General features: G+C 49.2%; 2 protein-coding genes across 9 annotated transcripts in view; both read right to left on the reverse strand.

Annotated features, from left to right (window-relative positions):
* Positions 1-607: 607 nt before the first annotated feature.
* Positions 608-5006, reverse strand: HOXA2 (homeobox A2). The gene is made up of 2 exons (XM_030971709.1): positions 2904-5006; positions 608-2230 (listed from the first exon to the last, which is right to left on the reverse strand). The coding sequence occupies exons 1-2, from the start codon at positions 3283-3285 to the stop codon at positions 1476-1478; spliced, it is 1137 nt and encodes a 378-aa protein (XP_030827569.1). The 5' UTR covers positions 3286-5006; the 3' UTR covers positions 608-1475.
* A 2230-nt stretch (positions 5007-7236) lies between these two features.
* Positions 7237-17101, reverse strand: part of HOXA3 (homeobox A3) — a 45570-nt gene continuing 35705 nt past the window's right edge. For 6 of the 8 annotated variants that reach the window (XM_030968847.1, XM_030968822.1, XM_030968840.1 and 3 more), the window contains 2 exons: positions 10795-11383; positions 7237-9314 (listed from right to left, as the gene is read on the reverse strand). In XM_030968847.1, coding sequence (XP_030824707.1) covers positions 8545-9314; positions 10795-11266 — 1242 coding nt within the window. In that variant the 5' untranslated portion in view covers positions 11267-11383 and the 3' untranslated portion in view covers positions 7237-8544. Of the gene's footprint in view, positions 9315-10794; positions 11384-12043; positions 12174-14884; positions 15016-17101 lie in introns of those variants that run through there. The other 2 variants (XM_030968874.1, XM_030968882.1) reach the window with 2 other exon arrangements.

The raw sequence follows: 17101 nt of genomic DNA on the forward strand, positions 1-17101 counted from the left end.
TCCCAGCTCCGCAGCGTGTTACAGGGCTGGGAGACAGCACCGCTCGCATGGACGGACAGCAGAGCCCCGTTCACAGCCCCCCGCCCAAGCCCCACTCGCTTGAGTAATGCAACCACTCGCACTCACGCACGCAAAGAGCCGGGACCGTCCCCGCCCGGGATCCCGCGGCCCCGCTCGCATCTGTTGCTCCATTTTAGCCCGAAGGACGGGGCTCACCCTCAGCTTTGGGGTTCGGCCACGCCGGCTGGCAGGCAATTTGGTGGAGATTTCTGAAAGCCCGTCTATGCCGCCTCCAGCAGAAGAGCGGGGAGCCCGAGGAAATTGTAACTTTAAAGTCAGATTTTCCCCTTTTCGTTATCAGTCTTTCACCTCTCAAGGAGGCTTACACAGAAAAATATCTTCGGGTCTGCCCCCGCACCGCCCCCGAGAAGGATGGAGTGGAGAGGCCGGTTCCTCCCTAAACATTTTTTTCTTCCCCCTGCGTTTCTGCCACCCTTTTGATTTCACAGGCACTAACTTCTCTATTTCCTCTCCTTCTAGGGCTGATTTCTTGGATTACTCAGCACGTGAGAAGTAACCAACCACATTCTTTGTGAGCTCTGATATTTTTTAGGATACGTTTTCTGAAATATCTTGCTGGCTGCTAAGCACTACTTTCTAGAAAAACTGGATTATTTTAATTTTTTTAAAGCACCTTTCGTTCATGTAACAGGCTGGTTTCTGCAGGAGATGCTTATCCTACTGACTCTCTGTTACGTTCTGCCTGTAACAGAGAAAGTCCTCGTTCATGCTTTTGTTACAGCTCAGGATTTCCAAGCTTTGTATCCTCACAGAGATAAGATGCCACATTTATACATTAAAAGGAACAAATCTCCATCAAATCTGTGAACGGTTTTAATTTTTTTGGTTTTTTTTCCTTCCCTTATGAGAATCCTTATAATAAAGAAAATGAAAGATTTTTCCTCTCTAACGAGTGTCCTAAATTGCCAAAAGGGAAGACCTCATTGTCAGAAGGTTGGATTTTGATTATTAGTAAATTAATAGTGGAAGGGATGGGGAGAGATACCCGTCATGTTATTCATCTTGAAAGCAGAGAGAAAGAGAGGAGAAAGGGAAAGAAAAAAGAGAAAGCTCCTTGTAGCAAACAAGAATTTATTCTACCAAAAATACTTATGACAACGCATCCTAATGTAATACAAAAATAAAAAGAAAGTGAAGATACATTCCTATATGATCACTTTCTTACAGACCTCATATATTGCTTTCATAGAAGGACCTAGAATGTGGCTAGGTTAAAATTGAACACAACTAAAACTTCATAAGAAACGGCAAAATGGCATATCAGAGGGAAGTAACAAACAGAAAATAGTGAAGAGGGAATGGGAGGGGAAGCATAAAATTAATTCACTGGGGGAAAAAAATAAGAAGAATAAGGAGGAGAAAGCAGGACCCTTGGAGAGGACTTCTTTAATTTCTTAGTAATTTAGATGCTGCAAGTCAATTGTGGTGAGTGTGTCTGTAAAAAAGTCAAAACTGTCAGCAGAGATATCTACGGGACTGTCCAGAGATCCTGGCAAACTGGGGGAAACTGCATCTGAAAGCTGTAGGCAGGAATCTGTGGAGAAAACGTTAAAGTCCTGTAAAGAAGGGACATCTAGGGCCTCAGGACTGTCATTGTTCAGGCCAGCTGCACAGTTCTGGGCCATTGTTGAGAGGCAGTTTTGAACAGTGGGTGACTGATGTTGAAAATGTTTCAGATTTTTCTCATTGCTCGTTAAAGGCGAAACGGGGAAAGTTTGGGATTCGCCATTGTGCGCATTCTGCGCCTGCTGCTGGGAGAGGGCATTCTGCTGGAAAGCGTAGCCTTCCCGCTCCAGGAGAGCGCCGGAGACGTTGCTGAGGGCTTGCTCGAAGAGGGATTTCTCCTCCTCCTCCTCTTCTTCCTCGTCCACTGCTTTTTCGGGGTCCTCTAGGTTCTTAAATTTCCCCTCGCTGTTTTGATTCTCCTTGCACTGGGTCTGTCTCTTGTGCTTCATCCTCCTGTTCTGGAACCAGACTTTGACTTGTCTCTCAGTCAGATCCAGCAAGGCTGCAATCTCAACCCTCCTTGGTCTACAGAGATACTTGTTGAAATGAAATTCTTTCTCTAGCTCCAAAAGCTGGGTGTTGGTGTAAGCCGTCCTCAGGCGCCTAGATCCACCGCTACCGCTATCGGGGATTTCAAGGGGGTCTGTTAAAAAAGAAAGAAAAAAAAAAAGAAAAACACCACCGCCACACGCACCCCAAAGCATCCCCGCCCGAACAGCGAAAGCAGAGGCACACGGACACACATACAAAACAGATAAATGCACGGATTGAATTTCAGCACCCCAGCTCATCGCATCCCGGGGGGGTGGGGGGGAGTGCTCTCTCTGCATGTATGTGTCTATATCTATATGTCCATATAGCATAAAATAGCAACTGCAACAAAATGGCCGCCTTTGGATGCAGTAAACCCATTGTGTTGCACTGCTGAGCGCCCGGTGCTGCGTGCCCCTCGGCCACCTCCGCCAAATCGCTGCCTCCAGCTCCCCAACCTCCCCACACCAGAGCAAACTTTATATTAGCCATACCGCAATTTATAATTAATGCATCAGCTGCTTAGCTGAGCGGGAGCAATCTATCACTCTTCATTACTGTCAAATATCCTAACTCTAGGACGGCGAGACAAGAGAGGTCAGCTCCAACTCAAATAAATCATCCCGCATTAGGCAAGTTTGGGGAAAGTTTGGGTTTCCACCGAGCCCCGCCAGCTCCGTCCTTCCCGCCCGCCCGCCCTCCGCCTCGTCCCCCCGCGAAGCCGGGGGGATGCAGGGAGCCAAAATAGCGGCCCGGCGGAGCTGGCGGCTCGTCTTTGGACTGACCTTTGTGGCTGAGGCAGGCAGGTCCAGCAGCTGAGGCGGAGGCCGAAGCGGGCGGCAGCGCGGATCGCTTGGACGCCTTTTTCTCTTTCATCCAGGGGTACTCCGGGGGCGGCGGGGCGCCGGCGGGGCCCGGGCTGCAGCTGCGGCCGCGGGGGCTCGCCTTGGGGCGACCGCCGCCGCTGTGGCGAGGGTGGCTGCCGGGGTTCAGGCTGGGGATGGTCTGCTCGAAAGGAGGAGGAATCAGTGTCGAGTGTGAAAGCGTCGAGTTCTTGATTGATGAACTTTGAAATGTATCACCGACAGGGGGAAAAGATGTCAGGCACTCAGCAAGCGATGGCTGGCTATTGATAAAACCGATCTCTCGCTCAAATGCGAAATTCATGGCCTTCAACTGGCAGCCCCCGCGGAGAAAAAGTTCCCTCGGATTCAGGGGCCTCGGGGGGAGGGGAAGGCCCAGGAAAAAGGAGAGAGAGGAGAAAAAAATATAGCATAGAAGATCGCTGGTGGGGTGTTTTTTTTCTAATTCACTGATTACAGCCGTATGGGGACCGTGCTACTATTAAACTATTGAATTCATGGAGACAAGGTTGAAATTGGACCGAATTGGCTGTCACATGATTGCCTCTGCCCAATGACAATTTGGGCTTTAATCAAAAGAAGCCACTGTCTGTTTGATTGATCCAAAAAAGTCGGGAAGGAACGCCTCATTGGGGGCCAGAAAGGCTTTATTTACACTTTTTTTAAAGGGGGAAATGATATCTCGAGTATCTATCCCCTTGGCGTCCTAATCTGAAATGATCGGGGGTGGGGAGGAGGGTGCGTGTGCGTGGATATGTTTGTGAGAGAGGCTGCGAGTGTGTGTGTGTGTGTGTGTGTGTGTGTGTGTGTGTGTGTGTGTGTGTGTGTGGCTGCTTGTCCTGCAGCCTGCTGCCTTCCTCGCATCCACCCGCACACTCTTCTCTCATTGTTTGGGACTGTCAGGAAAACGCTTTGCACCTCACAAATCATTTAAGCACCTCAATCTGACGCCTTGAGTCATTAACAAAGTAATCCATTAATCTTCAAAGTTTTGACACCGTCAGGCCCCCGCATAAGAAGTTGCACCCAGGCAGGAGTCTGAAGCAGAGGGTCTTGAATTTTTCCTAGGAATAGCACTTCCTCCAAAACTAGTTTCTCCTTCCCGACGCAGCCTCAGTGGGCTCCTTTGTATTTTCTGTTTGTTTATTTGGCTTTGTGTTCTTGTTTGATTTTTCTTTCTTTTTTTTCCTTTTTTCCTCTTTTTTTTTTTTTTTTTTTTGGCGGCTATCGGGTATACAGTATGGAGAGCAATCGGTCGCCGGTGCTGAGCCATTGTTTATCAGGATCTTCCTCAGCAACCTTGCTTCGAGGGGAAGAGTCACATAGGCAGCAGCCCTGGCGCTTCATGACTTCCCTCTCCAGTTGGCTTCCCGGGATTGGACCGTAACACATAACCCTAGGAGAACCTCTCTGGGCGAGCCAAATCGCGAGGCTGCAAGCGCGTCTGGCTGTTGCCTCTTTAAAAAAAAGTATATATCCCGTGCCTTAGCTTGCAAACGATACTCCCGTCTGCTGGCATAATTTGCTTAATAACCGTAGTAGGCTGGGTCTGGTGAGTATTTTCGATTACCAGGAAATATATGGGCTGGTAGCGGGTTTGTTTTCAAGGGGCCAGACAGAGCGAAAATGCTGCGGGGTTCTGACTTGAGAGACGGCACTCGCCTCCGATGCTTGGCTCCTGCCGCCGCCGCCTCCAGTCACCCCTGCCAGGTCGAGGCAAGTCCCGAATTTGGATGCTTTTGGCATAATTTTCCAGCCATACTGAGGCGACAGGGAGAATGATGACAATGATGGCCACAATCACCAACCCGATGAATCCTATGGTCACAGCCGCCCTAGACAGCCCGGACGGGGCTTGCTTGCCCGCGGAACCCGGGGTGCACGGCGGGGTGGGGTGCGCCGGGGGCCGGGGCAAGGCGCTTCCGAGCCGCTCTCCGCGTCCTCCAGGAGCCAGGAACCATCGCCAACGCGATGAGGTGCCGTCTCGCTTTATTTTCGGAGTTGCCAAACAGGGGTCGGCAACCGTCTTCGTAATTATATTACAAAAAAAAAAAAAAAAAAAAAAAAAAATACGGGGGGGTGGAGGGAGGGGAAACAGAAAACAAGACCCAAAGCACTCAGTGGATCAGTCTGCGTCCAGTCTGCACGAAGTGCATTTTAAAAATCGGTTTTAAGTTAATGCACCCACAAGATATAGCATATCTGCGAAGGCATTGGAGAGAGGGGGAGGGGAGGGGCCGAGAGGCTTTAAATGGGCTTTTTGGTGGTTGCTTGTTTAAATAAAATATAGAACGAGACTTGTCATTTAATCCCTCAAAAGGGATGCCTTACAAATATCGATGCTGTTGGAAAATGCAAGGGGTTTAATTTTCTTGCTTTTAGTCCAAACAAAGCTCTGGTGGTGTCTGCCCGCGATCAATCTTGGCCGCCAAAAGGTTTGACAGCTACTGGCCCTTAAGAACACATTTAAAGCTTCTTGCTCTTTCCAAGATCAAATGTGGCCGTGAAAAGAGGCAGAGCAAGAAACGCAAGTAAACAAGGAAAAAAGCTGCTTTTAAAATATGCTGGCAGAGGACTGGGCTGCTTGTGGGAAAAGTCCGGTTTTATTTTGCTTCTTGATGGCTACGTTTTCTTTTCTTTTCTCTGATTTCTTTTTAATTTTTTTCCCCTCTGGAAAATATTGGGATTAAGAGCAGGATGACAAATAATAAAGAGAGAGGTTTGGACTTTAACCAGGCTTTGTGAGTAAAACCTGTGTGGGTGTCTCTATTCTGCACATTTGTTTCTTGTGGTCAGCCTAATACAAAAACCACCTGGAACAAAACCTTTGCAGAGAGGACGCGAAATTCTTGGGACAATCAATTACTTCTGCCTCCAGGGGCATCTTTTAATCGGACGAATCTTAAATGCAAAATTACAAATTCTTATTTGCAACCTACAGGCTCTGAAGAGAGGATTGAATACGGTTTATGAAAAGAAGGGGGAAAAATCGCCTGTATTTTTCTTTCTTCGGGGTGGGAGGGGAGTGAAACGCCAACTTCCTTCTATTTGAACGTTTTCCTAAGTGCAATTCGTGGTGCTAAAGGAACCACGCAGTAAGTATCGTGACTGTACCGTTACCTTTTGTTGTATCTAACCTAACTGATCCGAGAGCTGGGGCGGGGGGAGACCGGAATTCTATACTGGCGCTCCTTTGAAACGAGCTTTGTCCCGCAATGTTGCAAAAATGCTTCCTTCGCCTACAAAAATAATAATCAGTCGCTGGTCTGTATTGTGTAATAATCAGATTTCAGTGAAAAATATTAGCCTACATAGCCTTTCCTTCCACGGTTACATGTCTATATATACAATAAACAGCACGGTATAAATCTATTTGCTATCCTTTTCTTTGACTGGGCATGCTTTATCTATTTATGCAGAAAAGCTCCATATAGATTCACGGATGCATGACAATGTTTCAGCATCAGGCAAGGATGGTTCTGGGAACAAGGTAAAGCCCAAAGATTAATAATATTTCAGCATGAGACCAAAATGGCGACATTTTTTTTCTGCGCTCTAGAAGATACAGATGGTGAACAGCGTGCGTTATTATCTACACAGCACAGGAATATGTCTTTATAAACGTGCAGGGGTATATTTTAGCTAGTCTATTAAGGTCCGTTTTGATTTATCTTTCAAGTTTCAATCTAAAAATTACGGACATTTTGCCTGAAAGGAAGAAAAATCGGATTTAAGCACAAGCTTGCGGGTTTCTCCATTCCACCTCGATCCGATTCGGACCGGGACCCCTACGGGTGCCGGTTTGGGGCCGGGACCGTCGCTCTTCTACGGTACCGTGTCCCCCCGCCTCGCCCCCCGACACAAACACACACCCGCACACTCATCCACACCCCCCCGCGGGAAGAAACGGAAGACAACGCTCCCCTCCCCCACACCTTCAGGCTGCCATGAGAGGAAAGGCGGCTCAACAAAAATGAAATCAGCCCCAATAAAATATTTTTTAAAAATAATAATTCGGGGGAAAAATAGGGAAAGGAAAAGGTAAAATCCGCTTCTTAAAGGAAAAGGGGAAAACGGCGGGGTTAGCGAGCGGAAGGAGCAGCAGTGCGCGCACCCACCCCCAGCGCACTCGCGGTGCGGCCGGACCCGCTCCCCACGCTGCTCCCCCGGGCTGGCGGGGCTCCGCAGCCTTCACCGCCCGGCTCAGCCCCGCGACAGGGAGGCCCCTCCGCGCCCGCACCCACGCGGGGCTTTATGGCTTTATCCTGAGCGCCGCTGCCCGCGCTTCCCACGCACGCTCGTACACCCACATCCACACCCCCGGCTGTGCTCCCGGCGCTGCTCCGCGGCCGATCCCCCTCCGGACCCCGCGGGGAGGGGGCGATCCGCGCCCGCCGGGCACCGCGCGCAGCGGGTGCGGGAGGAGGCGGCGGTCGCGGGCCCTGAAACCCTGCTGGAAGAAAGGAAGGGGAAAAAGAAAAAAGGGAAAAAAAGAGAGAAGGGAAAAGAAAAATCTCTCTCCCTGCCTATGAAATGCTGAAAAGGCATCGCCGGGCCCTTCGGGTGAGCAGACCCTCGTGTAAGTTTACAGACGAGTTTCCTAGCTCCCCACGTCATGAAGGGCTTTCCATTCCCCTGCGCTGCGAAGAACATGTCCTTAACTCTTTATTATTCAGAATAAAAACTTTATTTTTTTTTTCCAGAATGTGAGCAGCAAGGAATGTATAACTTTCAAAACAAATCTAGCCTTTTCAGCTTCACACACTTTTTGCCTAGCTGGATGTTACAAGCATAAAGTATTCAAACCGCGATCTTTTTTCCCAGATTTTATTGCATCGTCATCATCATTATTATCACTATTTTTAATAAAAGGAGTTAATAGTTTCCTTTCAAATGATATTTCTAACACGTGCCGATATGCCATCTAATATATGGCCTCCTGAATATTCAGGGTACAGATTTTTTTATATATATATAAATATGAACAAATGGGGATAAATAAAATTTTAAACACTTAGATTATTCAATGTTTGCAAAAAAAAAATATAAATAAATCTGAATGTTCACCAGCATACACACATTGAAAGACTTACACGTATCAATAATTGTCCAGGAAGTCCCTGTCCAAGCGCTTTTGATGTCTTTCTTGCTATTTAAAAGAAGTGCAATAAAAAAAATTGCTTCCCCGTGGGATCAATCATGTACGAACAAATTCACATTTAAGAATTCCTTTTATAGAAAATTTGTTCATATACCCTGTTTTGATAAAAGTGTAGAAGGTAAAGTATAAAGCCTCTGCATACTCCCAAAGTGAGACACAAGGCTACAGTTCAAGAAGATAAATATCCACTAGTGAAACTATAGAGCAATTCAAGCAACAAATATTGCTACGTCACATAAACTAGAAAACGCTTTTACGAAAGGAAACAAAACAAACCAAAATGAACAAAAGAAACGAGAAGGGAAGGGGAGGGCACATGTTGGGGGGAGGAGAGAGAAGGGAAGGGATGAGTACTTTCCAAAACTTGGGGGGCTTGCTGTTCCTCTTAGTGACTCCTGTCTCTTACAGATGAGTGAGTTTGGGCGCTTCCTGAATTCTTCCCTGAGAAGGATGGTGAGCAGTAAGGTCTGTGTATGTTGGATGCGGATCACAAGGTCCATGGTGGTGATTGTTGGCCATTGGCCCGGGCCCACTGTAGTCCATGTTGGCAGAGGGAGGATGAGGGAGATGAGTTAGACCAAAGATGGAAGGCCCAGAATTGGTCATGGTCTCCACGTAGTTGCCCCCTACATAGACGGGGCTTCCCTGTATATGTGGATTCCCATAACCGTTGCCTTGAAGAGGATGAGTATCGTATTCAGGTGTCACAGCTGCTGTCCCCGTGTATCTCTTTTGAGGAGGTGGGCAATTATTAAGAGGAGCAGTATACGATGCAGGGATGCCATAGGTGTTTTGATGAGGCTTGTTAAATGGTGGAGGCGACTGGGGTTCGTAGGGGACACTGTTTACTAAAGAATGCATAGAGTTTAGATATCCCCCAGCAGCTGGAGGGACGGGGCTTCTGCTTGGGGACTGTCCTCCTGAAGAGGTCATCATACCCTTTCCCTTTTGATCCTTTTTGTATTTCATTCTGCGGTTTTGAAACCAGATTTTGATCTGTCTTTCTGTGAGATTGAGCAAATTAGCCATTTCTACCCTTCGTGGCCTGCAAAGGTACCTATTGAAGTGGAACTCCTTTTCCAGTTCTACCAGCTGGGCACTTGTGTAAGCTGTACGGGCTCGCTTAGAGGAGGCTTGCCCTGGAGGGCTTTTATCACCAGCACAACTCTCACCTATGTAAATCACACAAAGAACACAATCAGCATGGCAAACCTACACACGGCAACATGAGAAAATGGCCAACAGCACCAGCACCTGGAGACTTCAGCTCCCAAAGGCAAGATGGATGCCCATGCGTGCAATGAGTACTCCCCCAAGGCATGAGCTCAGTTGTGCCAAGCTCCAAGCCTCGAAAGAGTTCCTTGACCTCATTAGTGTCACTGTATGACTACACTCGCTTCCCCTAAGAATGACAGCATCCAACCTATCTCCAGCTTGGTAAAGAGGAGCAAGGAAGGTTCAGGGAAACACAGCGAGGTTTACAAGTGCTGAAACTGAACCTGTGGCTCTGCTGACTTAGTGGGATCAGAGTCTTCAAGAAATAGCTGTTCTCCATATATATATATATATATATATATATATATATATATATATATGTATATTTTATATATATACATCAGCTACAAATGCCTGAAAGCTAGATATCTACAATACAAAAATTTTAACATATAAATATAGAATTATCGGTCTAGTGGATTTTTTTATCATGTCTGGTATATCACATGTACATATGGTAGTGATTGGGAAGCATAATATGTATAAAGAAGAACATACAGGAGCTAGGCTTGCGTATAGGCATGGAGATATATCTAAATCTCACTGCTTTTTAATTAAATAAATACATGATATGGAAGGTTGAAAACAGCAGTCTTACCACAGCTTTAAAAAGCAGGCCAGCAAAACATTTGCTAAAGTTTTAAGCTCTATTTCCAAGGCACATTTAAGCAGAAAAGAGGAAGAAATCAGAATAACCTGACTTCTGGTCTTTGGAGGTAGCACTGGTGTTATCAGTTTGGGTTTCCTTGAGTAATAAAAGCATTGATATACACTTCCATCCCTCAAATAATGTTTTATGGGCTGAAGTTTATAGCACTCCTGAATGATTTTTGTTTACCAGGCTTGTAACTTTGCCAATCAGCTTATTAAAATAGGAAGAGGTTCTGACTGCATGCAGGGCATTGATCCTGCCTGCACATGATTATGAGCTATTTTATTCCCGTTACACTTCAGCAGAGATAGGTCACTGTCTTATTAATCTAACAGCACCATGCCAACAAAGTACTTGGGACAAGCCTCTGGCTTAAGGCCTGGGCTGCTCCACACTGACATGATTTACTGAAGGGGGGATTACCTAAGAAATGTGATAGATGCTGGAGGGCACAAGTGGTTCTGCCACTAGGAAGCAAAGTCAATTCAGATCCCTTCTGCAAGGCTGGGAAAGTTTTGTATGGGGTGTTTATTCACCGAGCTCCCCTCAGTGAATAAGCTGAGTGATGGCAAGCCCTTTCCAAAAGTTTCATGGGGTCAACTCAGAGGGTAAAAAAGCCCCCACCCTCCCCTCCCTGAAGTGAAGGTGGGTAAGATAGCCCTCCTCCCCACCGGATGCACAGTCAGCCCAAGAGTACCCAGGGAGAGGGGGAGCACGTTTCATACCTGAACTGGAACTGCTGTTTTTCTGCTTTGTGTTTTGCCGAGACTCTTTCATCCATGGGAATATCTGTTTGGACACGGTGGGTGAGTTAAGAGCTGGGCTCTTGGTGGGGTTGGCTGGGGCAGGGTTGCTGCTGGCATTTTGAGATGGTGAGGTGGAGGTCGGAGGTGGAGGCTGTGACTGCTGGGCTGGAGGCGGCTGCGGTGGAGCCTGTGGGTCAGCGAGGCTGGGGGGCTGGAGAGTCTGGCTGGGGAGGGTCCTCATGCAACTCTCACTGATGTCATTGGCCTTGTGGTGGGACACAGAGCTGCCGGGGGACTGGAGGGAGCACGCGGGGCGGTGGTACTCAGTTTCCACAAGTGATGAAGATGGAGGATATTGCTGCTGACTCGCATTATAAGTGAAACCATTTGCTCCTTGGTAGGGGTAGGCACCATAGATTGCAGAGCTGTCGTAGTAGGTCGCTTTTTGCATTTCGTTGTTTCCCAATATTTATTTCGCAAACTGACAGGGTCTTGACACCCTTGGAGAATAACATTGGCACCCCTCTGTCACGTGGCGCTCTTCCTCCAATGGCCTCTCCGGGCAGACCTGGGGTGTGGGGAGAGCAGAGCAGGGTGAAGAAATGGTACAAATCCATCTTACTTTCAATAGCTAAGTGACATGAAAGCCATAAAAGAAAAAGTGGTCAGCAATATTTAGCAGCATGACTTGGCCTCAGGCGTGGAGCATTTCGATAGAAAAGCTGCCTGGATTTACTGGCAGCTACAAATACGTGCTTTGCTGCACCGGGATAGAGGCTTTCTAGGTTTGTTTTTTTATTATTATTTCTTTCTTGTTAAGGAACAGAGCAAGCGGGTTGATCTTTTATCACCAAGAGGCTGTTTTAATACCGGTCTCTGAGATAAGGGTGATCGAGGAATTGGTAATGCAAAGGGGCTGGGCTATTACTTCAGTCCAAATCTAAGATCAAACCCTCTCCTTTAACCAGCATTGTTTTATTTTTAGCCTTTCTCTCCTGGTTACGGCTCTTCATACAACTTCAAAGAAATATATGAGGTGGTTCCTGTCTACGTGTGGCAGGGGGCAGGAGCAGGGTGGAAAGGTTTCCTAGGCAGGGATATTTAAACACCCCGACCCCAAGTGATGGATTTTGGCTTGTCTATGAAATGCTCGATAGGAAAATAAACCAAGCCAGCACCTTCTCCCCTCCGTGCCCGCACACCGCCCCGAGCCGCCCAGGTCACGCACCCTGGCAGCAGCGGTTTCTGCCGGGCGAGCCCCGCCCGCCGCCCGCAGCGGCTCCCCCTCGGTCCTGGAGCGCGGCTCGGGCCGTTCCACGGAGCCCCCGAGCCTGCCTCCCACTCGCGAGTGGGTCCGGCCTCAACTGCGCCCGGCGCCGCTCAAAGCCCCTCCAGAGAGGCCAGCAGGGGCGGTCGTTGGTTTGTTTTTTTCAGCAGTTATTTTCAAGACACTAACTTTTCGTGGAATCAGCCAGATCCTACCTGTTAAAACATGATGGATTGGGGGAAAAAAACACACCAGAAACCCAGAAACCTGAAAAACCAGCGTTCATCTCCATGACCACGGCTTGAACTTTCCTTCCAACTTAGCGATAATAGGTTCTGTCTTGGAAACTGCTATGTAATTTGATGTATGAGGGTCACTTGGCTGGGGAGAGGGTGGACACAAACTCAGAGAATGCTTCTCCTGCCCGGGCGAATCCCTTCCCCCCCCTTCTTTTTTTTTTTTTTTTTGGTCACCCATCCTCCTTTATTTCTGGGATACCCCCCCCGCCCCCCGCCCAAATTAAAGTCTACTCGTCACCTGCCTGAAAATAACCAATTAAAGAATCGCCCGTATTAATGAGAGAGGAGACCTGTGCATAACCTCCGATCTAGGAGGTGTTTCCACACGCACTCACATTGTTCTCAGAAACTGAAGTGCGTTTCTCACCGTCCTCCTAACCCCTTGCTGGCAAATAACCACGTCTTTTCAGATCAGAAGGGCCTCCTTCCTTTTACCACTTTCCCTGTACTTAAGCAGCTGGGTATTTTCACCCCAAAACATCTAACGAGGACAAATGCTTAGGGGCGAAAAGCCTTACACAACACAAGCACCAAACGAGCTCATTCTACGCCTTTCAAGTTATACAAGTTCTTAGAAAACAGTATTCCCTTTGTCAGATCGTAACAAAATGAAGGTAACACACCTACAGCAGGGCGGTTACCCTGTTATTGCACTAATCAAGCGCTTTGGATGCTATTAAGCTAATAAGCCAATGGAGATCTGAAGCACATACACAATTTCCAGCTCCTCGCCTCTCCTTGCCTGTGCTATCGAGGCCTGGTGTGATTTTTCTCAATTCCTTTGAAAGAGAGACTATAGACACCACTACCAGAGGAGAAGGAGGAAACAATCAGCCAGCGGTGATTTCACAAAGGCACCCGCCTTTCATGACCGCGACACCAAATATTTCACCTTCCTTCGGCCGCTGCGAAGTTTTGTGGCGCTGGCAGGACGGGCAGCGCGGAGCGAGGGTGCGGGGTGCTCTGCTCCCGTAGCTGCCGGCCTGCAGACAATAGGCAACTTTACTTGGAAGGCAAAATATTATTGGAGCTTCGGCCGTCTGCCAGCAAGTAAAAAAAAAAAAAAAGACCCCGAGTTTGGGTTCGCCAAGTTAATCACTTCCTACAAAGTTGTAGAGAAGCGAGGGTAACCTGAGGAGCGCCCGGTCATTCCAGGAGAAAGTGGGAATAGCGGGATTAAGAGCGACAACGATCCCGGCAGCGTCCTAACGGGACAGGGGAGAGGAGGTGGATTCACCACCCCAGCCGGTGCCTGGGATGGGAAGAGCTCTCCTCTCCCCTTCGAAGACAAAAAGGCAGGTCTTACAAACACAAATGGGCCCCCAATCTTTCCAATGCCTGTTTTATCGGCTCCGTCTCGGTCTGTGCAATACACGACTCTGCACTTTACCAACTTCTCTCCCCCCACCCAGACAGCCCAGAAACAGCAGATGAAAATTGCTCGGGGAGGCAAGTCCGCTTGGTTTCCCTCACTCCCCACTTCAGCTCTCTTCTACCCTGTCCTTCCTTGTGCTTCCCCCCTTCCCAATCACACCAGATCTCTACCCTGTAGCTCCCAACCGAGCCCCAAACTCTGACTCTCGGACGAAAAACCAGGCAGCCCCCCTGAAAGATTTCCTGAAAGATAAAGACAAAGTTGAGGGAAGGTGGGGGGTGGGGGGAAGAGAGGAGAGAGAGCTGCCTGAACACGAAGTGTAAGGGTATCAGTCACTGCCTGGAAGGAAGCCCCAGCTTGTGAACTCTTCTTGAACCGACATTTAAGTCTACGGTCATAAATCACTGGGACATAAACTCCGCCATTCACGACTGATAGCAGCGTATTTGTGGCCTGCTTACCTTAACTTCTGACGACTGAGGCGGAAGCCAGCATGCTCGCGCTCTCTCTCTCTCTCTCTCTCCCTCTCTTTTTTTTTTTTTTTTTTTTTTTGGAGGCGACACAACCCAGAGAGCAGGGGCTGTCTGCCCCAGCTCGGTCCCTGCGGCCGCGGGGTGGGCACCGGCTCAGCTCATCTGCAGCCGGCACCCCCCGGCCGAGAGGGGCGAGTCCTGCCCCGCACGGGATGGGGTCGATTGCTCCGCACACCCGCCTACCCCTCTCCCCTGACGCTTCAAGCTGCGCACCCTACCCCGAGCCGGTCCTCGGCGTACCGTGCTCCCCCTGCGCGGGGCACGGAGGACGGGGATGTTTCCCAGGGCTGCTCTGGGAAGGGAAGGAGAAAGAGGGAAGGAGGGGGGTGTGGGGGGAATTGGAGCGGGGAAAATAGGAAAATATAAAAAAAAAAAAAGGAAGAAAAGAAAGGCGGCCGCCTGGGGAAGCTCGGGGCAGGGTGGGGGCTGGGGAGGGAGCGCAGGAGCACGGCAGTGAAGGAGTGCGTTCCCCCCGCACCCGGGCGTCACCGAAGTCCAGGAAAATTATGCTAATGAAGACAAACGGCGCTCACAAAGGGTCGCTCTCACCAGCCTCCTGGGTGCTGCTGTGGGGGTTTGAGTTTGTCCCTCTTACCGGTGGGCTTGGGGGGCAGCTGCAGAATAGCCCCTGTGCCGCTCCCCACGGCCGGGAGCCCCGCACAGCCCCGGCTGAGTCCCGGGGAGGGGAGCAAAGCCCGCAGAGCCGGGGCTGGGTCCGGAGAGCCAACCGAAGCCCACCAGGATCCCCGCTCTGGGCAATGCTTTCAGAGCCACGCTGGAAATCATTAGAGTTACTAATTATTAACTCATGCATGCGTGAGCGCACACACACACAGATGTACACACAGACACCCCCCTGCCCCCCTCAAATATCCCCAGCGCCCGGGACGGGCACAGAGGCGCTCACGCACGCACATGTGCTGCACAGACGGGTCGGGGTGCCCGCAGCACCCCGTGGGGACGCGTGGGTGGGAGCCTCGCGTGGATGCGGGCCCGGCGCCTCACGGCTCGCCTTCGCCTCCTTTCCGCGGCGCAGCCGAGGAAGGCGCTGGCCTCTTTCCTCAGCGCCACGGGCTTTGGGGGTGGTGGTGTCCCCCCGGTTTCCCGCACCAGAAAAACGGCGGCGACCGTGCGAACGAGAACTTAAACAAACTTGCGGATCCTGCCCTTTTGGCAGGCAGTAACGGGGCTCTGGGCTCCGAGCATGAAGCGGAGCCTGCGAATAAAATCTAGGTGTAAACTTGACGTTACTTCGTTAATTAAGGCATTATAAATATAACTAGTCCGTTTAAAGCACGAGGGAACGCAGCGTCATCTTTAAACACAAACAAAGCGAGGGGGAAGCGAGAAATAAAAAGCACTATAAGACTGGGGTGGCCTCTTACGCATACCAATGGTTTTTGTCATTTATGGCTATGCAAGATTTATGACTTCGTGCACCAAAGCTGTAAACAGAGCGCTAAAACAGAAAACACTTGCTCCTTATGGCATAAGTGAGAAGGCACCACATGAAAGGGGAAGCGGCCAGCGTAGGAGGAGAGAAGAGGCAAAAATCCTTCGTATGCGTTTTGCTTCAAACAATCCTGTGAATGTTGCTTTGGAAGAAAAAAAAAAAAGTCTTTTTAGTCAATAATCAACCCCACACTTTCTTCTGAAACTGCTGATCTGCCATTCGCCCACTTGCCCGGCCAAATACTGAGAGAGGCAGCGCTGCGCCCCGACGGAGCCCCCCGGACTGGCGAGGAGGATTTGGACAGGGAGAGAAAAGATGGGGACTGCCGAAATCTGCGGACACCGGAGAGCCTGCCGGTTTGGGGGGCCCCGCCGAAAGCCGGGCGAGTTTTTCCTAAGAGCGCGTTTCAACTTGGGAGCCATCTCCAGCGGGATTTTCGGACTAAATGTCTGTATTTAAGGACGGGGAACGGGAAGCGGGGGGAGTTTGTTTTTTTTTTTTTTTTTTTAATGAAAGGATATGTAAAGACTTTAATCGTGAGAACCGAAGTGGTTCATAGGAATATGGAAGCGTTTCTTCCATTCATCTTACTGCCTGCAAAGAGTATTTCGCGAGATTTCTCCAATTAGTCCCATTTCCCCACGCCCCCCCTCTCCCCAAAGAGGTAATTTTAAACATGAGAAGATGATTATTTTTTTTTATGTCTCCTATGATGTCGGGATAAGTGTCCCAACGCACAGATCCCCGCTGCTTTTATCTGCCTTTCCCTCCCAGAGGCCGAATATTTTCTTTCTGCTCCATTCCACGGAGAGAGATAGGGCTCAGCTCGGGGGGGAGACGGGCAGTGTTTGGGGCTGATTTCTGAGTCAGAAATGACCTGCCTTTTCTCCCCGAAGAGTCCCACTCCGTGGCGCTCCCTCCCCTCCCTCCCCCCACCTCCCTCGAATTACTATTTTCCGAATAAAATAATGCCTGTAAAGCGCCTTGTCCTTGGATGCCCCGAAATGGAAGCAGGCAGCACCATAATTCAGGGCTGCTTCTGGGGCAGCTCCTAGAGATGAAATAGCAGGGCAGGGAGTTGAGGGAGAAGGGGGCCTGTCCTGGAAGTGGTGCTTGTCCAAGTCGTTAGAGAGTTAGAAGGGGATATCAGCTGAATTAGAGAGGGACTGAATTAGAGAAGCAAGCGGTGGTCAATCTAAATTGTTGTTTATATTTTCTAACACTAGAGAGGGAACGCAATCTTTGCTATTTGCTCAACAGACTGAAGTTATTTACAGAACTCGCCGAAATCCCCCTTTCCTCCAGAACTCTTCTTGCTTTCTTTTACTCTAGAGCAGGACTGTATTATTTATGAGTGTT

Source organism: Camarhynchus parvulus, chromosome 2 (genome assembly GCF_901933205.1).
Source record: "Camarhynchus parvulus chromosome 2, STF_HiC, whole genome shotgun sequence".
In the NCBI taxonomy this organism is placed as follows: Eukaryota; Metazoa; Chordata; class Aves; order Passeriformes; family Thraupidae; genus Camarhynchus; species Camarhynchus parvulus.

Excerpts from the sequence above, each read along its gene's own strand:
- HOXA2 (XM_030971709.1), bottom strand. The coding sequence starts at position 3,285 with ATGAATTTCGCATTTGAGCGAGAGATCGGTTTTATCAATAGCCAGCCA. Across the intron at positions 2,231-2,903 it reads TGCCTGCCTCAGCCACAAAG|ACCCCCTTGAAATCCCCGAT; the intron begins GTCAGTCCAAAG and ends CTTTTTTAACAG.